Below are 10,179 nucleotides of genomic sequence, written 5' to 3' on the forward strand. Positions count from 1 at the left end.
ACTGTTAGCAATTTCTGTAAATTTCACAGTAATTAACTGTAAAATGAACTGTATTTTACTGTAAGACAGTTATACAGTATGTTACTGTATTTTAAAGTTGCATTGTGGGAAATTTCCCACTGGCACCACTAAAATACAGTATTTTTAATTTACTGTAAATCAAAATACAGTATAAAAAAATGAGCGCGAAACCTGACCAATCACAGAACGGCTTGCTTGGCGAGAGAAAAATGAGCGCGAAACCTGACCAATCACAGAAAGGCTTTTATTTCCGCTTGGAGAAGGAAGAAAAAAGAAGACAGGCACAGATGCAAGAACATGTCAGCTGCAAAGGTTTGTGCAAATATTCTTACTTATTCTTTGTATATTTTATATTTGTAGTTTAACAAAAAAAGAAGAAAAAAACAACGCCACCTCACATACATAACGTTACTGTGTGGAGACTGTGAGAGCTCAGAGAGATTTGTGGCGCCACTCATTCCAAATATTAATATTTCTTTTTTTTATTTCCTTTTTATGGAGGTTTCACCATCAAAATATGGACATAAGCTGGTCTCTGTCTTAGGTTTGACGACCACATTATATGAGCAGGTGAGTGTTCACGTGAAAAAACGAGCTTTTGTGGGTTTAACGTTAGTTTAAAAGTCAGTCATTTACCCCCGCTTAGTTACACAATCGTCTACCGATAACCTATTACGTACCCCGTATAAATGTTCAGCATGCATTTATTGTTAGAATAAAACACGCAATGTTCGTATGCAAGCACTGTGGCGTCTTATTTGCCTTTATTAATTATGCCAAAGTGCACAAAAACATGGCGAACTTCAGGTTTGCGTGTGGAGTTCGTTCCTGAATCCCCGTGCACGTGCCAAAGCCTCTCCGCACTTCAGTCACACATGTAAGTTACCGCAAACACAGAAAGGCCACGGAGCACATAACGAACAGATCGGAACAGCACGATCTGATTTCTAGATTCAGCGTTGAAGGCTGTACACTGTACGGTGTCGACCAAATGGGCCAGTCTTTGTCCACACGAAGCCAGAGCTTTTCGTATCGGATCTTTTTTCCCCCCTCGTTTCTTCATATCTAAGATTGTACATTCGAGATGCTCTCTCTCTCTCTCTCTCTCTCTCTCTCTCTCTCTCTCTCGCTCTCTCTCTCTCTCTCTCTCTCTCTCTCTCTCTCTCTCTCTCTCTCTCTCTCTCTCTCTCTCTCTCTATATATATATATATATAAATATTAATGTCAATGTCAGATTTCTGGCTCTAAAAAGTATTTATAGTAGTTATAGTTTATCATTTTCATTAAAAGAGATTAATATACTGATGTATGTATTAACTATTAATAATAATTAAAATTAATTAAACATTTAAATGGATAGCAGCAATAATATATTTTGTCAGCACCTCTAGTAAATTTCATATTATTTATAATTGTTGTTTATAATTGTTATAATTGCATAACCATGGGAGAAATGTGAACTCTATTTGTAACAAAAAAAGTTGATTGTCAATTTATCCAGAATCATGTAGTTCTAGGATAGTTTTTTTTATTCGTAGCATGTTCATTATTCATCCATGTTTAATATTCTGCTTAACATCTCCTTAATAAGTTTTGAGTAACAAGGGTAACTAAATGATGATAATCATTTTTGAATAACAAAGGTAGGCCTAAGTAAATTATGATTGTCAGTTTTGGGTAAACTATCCTTTTAAACTAATAACAAAAGCTCCATCTACATACTGTCACTGACACCAAAATAAAATGTGAAATGTTTTTCAGAAGTTAAACACTACATTTATCAATTTATTATTATTATTTTAGGGGATTCAGTTCTACACAGAAAAATGCATTGATGCTGGCAATTGAAACATCGAGTACCAAGTGGAAGCAACCAATACTTTGGAGTTTTCAGAGGTAAGTACATCTTGCAGTATGCTATAATATTAAACATCAAAGGGATAGTCCAACCAAATGCAATCCAAATGAAAATGAAAGTTCTGTCATCACTTACTACTTCAGTAAAACACAAAAGAAGATATTTTGAAGATGTTTACATATAATATTTTGAAGTGATGAAAACTTTCATATTTGGGTGGGCTATCCCTTTTAAAGTCACAATATCTATGATGTATAGAATATTCAAAAACCAGCAGAACAATGTTATGCATTTTGTAGATTTGTGTACTTACTAGTGTTGTCAAAAGTACCAACTACAAAATCAAGTTGGTATTGAAATTAAAAAAATGTGACTACTAGCATTCACTCCAATCACAGATATTCTACGAGTATGTGAACACTGGTGAATCAGAGGTGTTTAAGAATCCGTTCAGAAATGCAAATATTATCAAATTTTTTGAATTTCAGTACCGACTTGGTACCTCAATTGGTACTTTTGGCAACAGTAGTAATTGCATTCATTTTTTATTATATAAAATGTATATGAACAAACTTTTACATCTTTAATAAGTTTAAGGCTTCTTTTGTGCTGTTATAAGCTGTTTGAATAGTTATCAATGAGCTCTAAAGACCGGTTACACTCACTACGTGAATGAATCACGTTTGTGCCGAAGACTCATGGTATATGAATGTGAATCAATGCAATGTAAGAACTCAAAAAACGAAAACAAACATTCACCTTCAATCCATGAACACATCCATAACTTATTCTGCAATCTCAGTGTTTCAGTCTGTGTTTCTTATCTTAATAGAGTTAAATTAATTGTTCATCCAAAAATGAAACTTCTGTTATTAACTCACCCTCATGTTGTTCCAAACTTTAACAAATTAAGACGTTTTTAATCTCATAATTTTTGTCCATCCACTGATGTCCACTTAACCAAAATATCCCGTTTCAAAAAGTGCATATGGATTCAAATCATATGGATTACTTTAACATTGTCTTTATGCACTTGATGCTAAAAAACTTTGGTTGACTGGATAAACAAAAATAAAGAGAGAGAGAGATTCATTTATTTTTATTCTGAAAATGAACCAGTCTAATGGGTTTGAAACAACATAAGTGTGAGTAAATGACACCAATGTTTAAAATGTTTTTACACATCAAATGATCTTACAAATTCTTTCTTTTATGTAAAGGTCCACTGTGAGGATTAACCCCGACCACAGCAAGTGCTCCTCAAAGTTCCAGGTCAGCAAAAGAAGTGGAAAGATAGTAGCCTGACAAGTCAGACCCACATCAAGATGTTTGGTCTGGAAACTCACCATTGACGGCTCAATCCGAGGGGCGGATGAACAGTTGTCTTTCAAACTCCCTCTGCACGCGATAGGATAGCGCTACACCAACCAGAGCAACGTGAAGCGGAGCTAGTTGATATATTAAACTTTCGCCGTATCCGGTCGGCTAAACTCCGAACACATCTTCCCTTTTTAAGAATGACTTCAATGCCGCTCTTTGTTCTTTTCTCAGAGAAAAGCTTAACTCAAGTCTTCCAGAGTCGCGGTCAAAGCTGATTCGAAAGACCGCCGTTCTCCAGCTTCTGTGTTTACTAGTGGCACGCAAGCGCAACTCTGCCGTCATTATGTTAAGCCCGCCCACCGACTCTATACACGATGTGATTGGTATCTTTTGTATTTTTTGCAATTACCTTTTTTATTTTTCACTCTGTGGCGGAAACAAGCTTCCATAACTAAGCAAAAACTTTTTTCTTAAATGTTGTTTCCTGTTTTTTTCTTCTTCTGTTATTATTAATCTTTGTCTTCTTGTTCTGGTTTATTATTATTTGTAGACTTTTTTTACTTTCTTTTTTTTACTGTACAGCCCTTCTTTTGAATTTGTAAGTTTTTATGACTGAATCTGTTCATGAATAGTCTTAAAAATGTTATGTTTAAAAGTTGCTGCAGGCTTTCAGAAAACAAAGTTTTACAACTGAATGATTAAAAACAAAATTTAAAAAAAATTAAGCAGTTGTCATTGCTTCTTTTTATTGTTGTTTATGAGGACCTGTTGAAATATAATAATTAGCAATTTGTACAGTTTTACAGTAAAGGAAAATTGGGAAATGATTTACAGTAAATTAATAAAATTACTGTAAGTTTCACAGTAAAAATATATATTACTGTAAAACAAATTACAGTAAGATCAACTGTACTGTAAATAGTAATACAGTATTTTTACTGTAAGTTAGTTTACAGTAAGTTACTGGCAACCAGCTGCCAGTAAGTTACTGTAATTTCTACAGGAAATTTTTTACAGTGTAGCTACTTCGATTTAAATATTTATTCTCTAATAAAATTCCCTCTTTTTTATTTTAATTTTAAAAACAATGTCTTAATTTCAAGATGCTGTGCCTCTCATTCAGTGAGCAAACCCTTCAGTGAACCTTTCTTCTTCTGGAGAATCAAGAATCAACATGACTTGACTTTATCAGCTAATCTTAAACCATTTCTATGCCAAAATACTTATAAAAGTTGTAATCAAATATTTATAATTCATGAAAATTAAGTATTTTAAGTAAATCCCATTGTCCCAAAACATTTTAAAGCATAAATTGTTTCTTGCCATAATACACAAGTCAACTACATGGGCAATTAAGCATTTCATTTTATTTTAAGCATTTTTGTGAGATTAGCATTTGAGTCATTGTGTGCGTGTGTGTGTGTGTGTGTGTGTGTATGTGTGTGTGTGTAACATGACTGAGCTCATTACACTCTCATCTCAGCACTTTTATGATTATGTTTGGAGAGTCGCTTGTTGTGCCTCAATGATAACCACAGAAGCATATCAGATAAAAAGGGTAACAAAGATTTTTGCTGACACATAACAAGTGCATACTTGTGTACATGGGAATATGATGTGAATAGTTATACTCTCCACCTCCTACATAAATAACTGGTCTCAGAAGGGTCTTTTTTTGTTTGTGCAGCTTCCAAGGCTTCCAAGGCAAACATTGCACCAATTTAGATATTATAACTAAAAGGAAAAATGGCTCTTCAGGATGTTTGTGATTTCCTGGAGACCCTTGATGACAGCAGCCCATGCACTTATCTACCAAATGAGATGGGACACATGTGGAGAACACCATTTGAGTTTGACAGAGACAGTCCTTTCCATTTTCTTTTCCCCCCTCAGCAGAACAGCAGAAAAAGAAAGGCGCCAACTCTTCTCTCTTCAACTCTCTCCTCTCGCTCACCTCATCAGCAACCCTTTCATCTATCACATGGTACCACCACTTTGGGTTTTATATTTCAGGATGGTGTGATAGCCGCTGCGGACACTCGCGCCAGCTGTAAGGGTCTAATTTGCTGCCCGATAAGTCAGAAGATTATGCCCATCCACTCTCACTTGGTGGTCAACACCTCGGGCAGCGGTGCCGATTGTATGCTATGGGAACGGATCCTCACCCGTGAGATGAGGCTATACCAACTTCGACATCGCAGGAGACTAAGTGTCAATGGAGCTGCAAAGCTGCTATCCATGATGCTTCATCCATTCAAAGGCACTAATGTGTGTGTGGCAGCTACTCTATGTGGATGGGATGGAGAAGAAACTCGGATACAGCAGGAAACCCTACGGTCTAGCATGGAAATGGCAGATGTTAAGGAAGCAATGGAACATGATACCGCAATATCTGCAATTTCAGATGAATCTGCTCTAGGTAGTGAGAAAATGGCTTCAATAAATAAGGAGGAGGAGATTTTGAAGGACACTCATGCACTAAATCCATCTGAGTCAGATCAAAATACAAAAAATGTTCTGTCTACTTTTGGAGGACGGTCTGGTCCCAGGGTGTGCTATGTTTGCAGTGATGGCCTGCAACTGAAAGGAGAGATAATATCAGTGGGCTCAGGGTCACCCTATGCGTACGCTGTTCTTGATGACGGTTGGAGATGGGGTATGACTGTGGATGAGGCAGTGGGACTGGCCCGGGAGGCTGTTTTCAGAGCCACTCACTGGGATGCCTACTCTGGGAATAATGTAGACCTTTTCCACATCACTGCCCATGGCTGCAGACGCAGAGACAGAGAAGATCTGAAAGAGGAGTTCTACAGAGAGAGGGAGAGAGAGAAGGAGAAGATCAAGGAGAGGGAGAAAGAGAGACAGAAAACAGTGAGATGAGCTGGTTGAAGGTGATATATATTCAGTACACTGTGGATAGGGACACAAAAGGTGGAAAAACAAAAAGACATGGATGGAATGTGAATGTGATGGACAGAAATAGCAACCGTGAGTAGAACAATGCCAGAGAGCTTACTTGACAGCACAGATTCAATTCATACAAAAGGCACAGGAAATGCAAATACATTATCATAAACACTTTATTTAAACCAAATTAATAAAATAGTTATCAATAAATCTTGAAAACATTGGATTTTCATTGATGTTGTAGCAAGGCCCCAAGAATGGATGGATTTTATACTTTAACCTCTTAACCTGCGCCACTATTTTTGAGCATTTTCTGAAAACAACATACCCAAATAAAAATTTCTGCAGCTCTTATATGGTCTATATTCATAATTCTGGTCTTATTTTAAACTAGATACTTGAAATATTGTTATCCAAGAGTCATAATAACTCAAAATAGAATAGGAACAGAGTAAAACAAGGTAAAATATACATGTAAGTGAGTCAAGTAACTCACTTTTATGTTTTTAAAATTGAAATTCACTTAGGGAAAAATGTATGAGACTTTGATGTTAAGGGCCAGAAAATAACCTAAATATAAAACTGAATGTCTGATCATGTTTTGATTAAAATTTGAGGATGATTCTCCCAAAAATGTAGCTTCCATAAGCTTTTATGTCTAGAAATGTCTAGGCGTCCTTTGAAAAAGGCCCTTTATTTCAGAACTTTATTTCAGTAATTGTAAAGAGTAGTTTTTCATTCAAATATATCTGCCATAAACTGCTAATTATAATGGATATACAGTAACTAAAAAACTAAAGCAAATATTTACATAATTTACAAAGTGTAAAAAATGTATTTAGTTGATAAGAAGTGTCTGTCATAGAGTGTTTGCGCTCCATCAGATGCGCTCCATCTGAGTGTTTGTGTTGAGTAATCAGATAAATGAATTTATTTGAGGTATTTGCCATGTACAACATAGGCTATTTATTGAATGTAACGCGTATATAAATGTTTATTAAATGTCCCTATAAACCGCATCCTGTCATGCGTTGCTGATGTTTTTGTCAGTTTTTTTTTTTTGCCCTTTGGTCATAAATATCTACAAGTTTGATGAAGAAATCAATTATACAATGACACCTTAAAAAAAAGTGTAACCGCAATTAATTACTGACATGTGAGGCTATTTTAAGCAGTTTTGGTTGCAGAAATGCAAATAGAGCTGAGATAGCATGTAATTATTCAAAACATTGATCTTTTGTGGAATCTTTTGATATTTAATCTATTGATCTTTAGTGGATTTTTAGCCTATATATAATGCATCATAAAAGTTGTATTAATGGATTAATTACTCCTTCTAATGCGCCTGGAATTGTATTGTCTTATGAATAATTACCTCAGTTATAATACTAAATAAAGTATCATTACATATGACAAACAACCAATTTCAGGCATACCAAGGAATCAATGTTATAATGCATTTTAACTTTGATTACAATTATTTATGAAAAAATATATAATGCGCTATAATGTACATAATGAATACCTTAATAATGCATTATAAAGGCTTTAATATTGGTGTTACCAATATTTCATTAACTTCTTGCTTATCATATTATTGTTTTCTTGTAAATTAATAAATAAATACACAGTTTTACACTCGGTCTCGGTCTTATTTTCCAGGCTGATTCAGCCAGCACTGCTGCTTCTGTGGGGTCCTGACATGCACATGGGCACCCATTGGGGTTGGGTAAAGGTGCACCCAGTGGGGACTTGGTTTTCATCTCTGGGATCTCGTCAGAGACACCCTGAGCATCCTGTGTGCAACAGAGACGTGAACCCTTTAGAGAAGAGGCTAGAGGCTGCCTCAGTGGCTCAGAAATGTTACGCTTTTTCTTCTCTGGGATGTTGTTGGGCGCAGGTGCTCCCTGAAGAGAATAGACATATGGATTCTGCTGCAGCAGCTCCCGCCTCAGCAGCTCATGATCTTTAGTTGTTGTTAGGCACACATGCTACCTGAAGAGATGATGTTTGAGGCTTCTGCTGCAGCATCTCCTGCCTCAGTGACTCAGGGATGTTAAGTGTTTTTCTTCTCTGTGATGTTGTTAGGCACAGGCCATTTGCAGATTTTTAATCAGATGTTCAGGGAACCTAATTGTTCCTCTATTTTGGGACACAGCAGGCACAGGTGTTCCCTGTGAGGACCTAGCAGCCATAGGTGGTTCCTGTGGCTTTTTTTGGTCCTGTTTTCTTCACTGGTCCCTAATTGATGTGCCTGGGAAGCTTGAGTCCATGGCCTTATCAGAGGCATCACTGAAGACCTGGGATGGGCTGAGGTTCCTCATCTCAGAACAACAAGCACAAGCATAGGTGCTCCCTTTTGGATCCTGGTGGGCATTTGGTGCTCCTTTTGTGGACCTGTCAGACATAGGTGCTCCCTGTGTCATCTTCTCACTCCACTGCTTCTTGGTCTTCAGTGTTGCATTGTTGACCGGAGATGAGGTGAAGTCTCTCTCCTTGACCTTTTCAGACAAAGCAACCACAGGTTGCTCTCTGCTTCTGCCTCCACTGCTTTGTGGACTTTAGTGTTGCATCTGAGAAGCCTGTGTGCTGGACATTCTCAGATAAATCACTGAAGACCAGCGATATGGGGCATGAAGTTTCTCCTTCCTCCACTCTTCCACCACTGCCATGAGGTAGGATCCCCATATACATGCTCCTCATACTGCAACAATCTGTAAAACACTGTTAAAGAAAGATAAATTGATGTGAGTGATGATTGAGTTGTGTTAACATATGATATAGAACAAAAGCATTAAAGCCTCTTTAAAATGTATTCAAAATCAAAAATGAAGCTGAAAAAGTGAAGTTTTTTAAATCAATTTATCTGATGGGCATAACTCATAATATTTACATATTTTCTTCTTAGCGTATTGATTCATGATTCGGATCATGTCAAACTGCCAAACTGCTAACTGCTGAAATCACTTGACATTGGCAATCCGAATTATGAATCAATACGCCGATTCACAACCATTTGAATCTTTATTTGAGGATTGAAAACAAACAGGGAGGAGAAGACAGTGCTGAATAAAGTCGTAGCTTTTGTTATTTTTGGACCAAAATGTATTTTCGATACTTCAGGAGATTCTTATTAACTAACTGATGTCACACTACTTTGATAATGTTTTTATTACCAGTTTGGACATGGACAGTATAGTGTGCATACACTTTCATACGCTCTCGGACTAACTATAAAATATCTTAAACTGTGTTCCAAAGATGAACTTTCAGATCCAGGTCTTACAGATGTGGAATAACATTAGGGTGAGTCATTAATGACATCAATTTCATTTTTGGGTGAACTAACCCTTTAAATTACACATCAGCTATTTGTTGGTGAATAAAATATAATGAATATCAAAACAAGAGAGATTGAATGACAGGTCCATATACACATTTCTCATAATAATAGAGTGGTTGATGGAGTTTCTCAACAAGATGTAGCTTATGTGTGCATATTATCAACAATCAAACCCAATTTTCATTTGTTTGATCATTATTGATTTACATAGCAAACATCATTGTACACTCAATAATATTCCACTGTTTAAGCAGATTCTTAGAGTTATGAAACATTAATTAAAATCCAGATCCCCAAACCCCTGTGTAAAAAGTGTAGGCTACGATCACTCACTGACTCGCTACAAAGTGCTTGATGCCTCTGCACTCAAGGTTGCTCACCGAACGTTCGAAAGAATGTGGCTAATTAATGATGTGACAATGGACCACACGGAGTCTGTGAATGACGAGAGACAGGCTGCTTCATTGGATTAAAACTGAACTTGCAACACAAAGAGTGACTAAACATGTTTAATTCATAATTATTCATACACACATAGGTTATACTTTTTGTACTTTTTCAAATATCGATTGGAATCGATATTTGAAAATTGTTGATCACTCTAACTCAAAACCCTAATGCAAACAAATTAGGATTTTTAGTTTTTCAACAAGTTCATAGTCCAAAATGTTTTATTTTTTATTAAAATGTTATTTAATTATTTAAAAAAAGGAAATCTGGACTCGAGCCC

The 10,179-nt window shown here is 36.2% G+C and overlaps 1 protein-coding gene and 1 long non-coding RNA gene across 2 annotated transcripts; both read left to right on the plus strand.

Moving 5' to 3' along the window:
• Positions 1-5: 5 nt before the first annotated feature.
• LOC137089693 (uncharacterized) lies at positions 6-3,880 on the plus strand. Its single transcript, XR_010907760.1, has 4 exons — positions 6-333; positions 523-591; positions 1,825-1,917; positions 3,100-3,880. It is a non-coding gene; the product is annotated as an uncharacterized lncRNA (long non-coding RNA).
• Positions 3,881-4,945: 1,065 nt separating this feature from the next.
• psmb11a (proteasome 20S subunit beta 11a) lies at positions 4,946-6,079 on the plus strand. The gene has a single exon (XM_067453263.1). The coding sequence runs from the start codon at positions 4,946-4,948 to the stop codon at positions 6,077-6,079; it is 1,134 nt and encodes a 377-aa protein (XP_067309364.1).
• The last annotated feature ends 4,100 nt before the right edge of the window (positions 6,080-10,179 follow it).

Source organism: Pseudorasbora parva, chromosome 9 (assembly GCF_024679245.1).
Source record: "Pseudorasbora parva isolate DD20220531a chromosome 9, ASM2467924v1, whole genome shotgun sequence".
In the NCBI taxonomy this organism is placed as follows: domain Eukaryota; kingdom Metazoa; phylum Chordata; class Actinopteri; order Cypriniformes; family Gobionidae; genus Pseudorasbora; species Pseudorasbora parva.

Coding starts and splice junctions, on each gene's coding strand:
- psmb11a (XM_067453263.1), top strand. CDS start 4,946: ATGGCTCTTCAGGATGTTTGTGATTTCCTGGAGACCCTTGATGACAGC.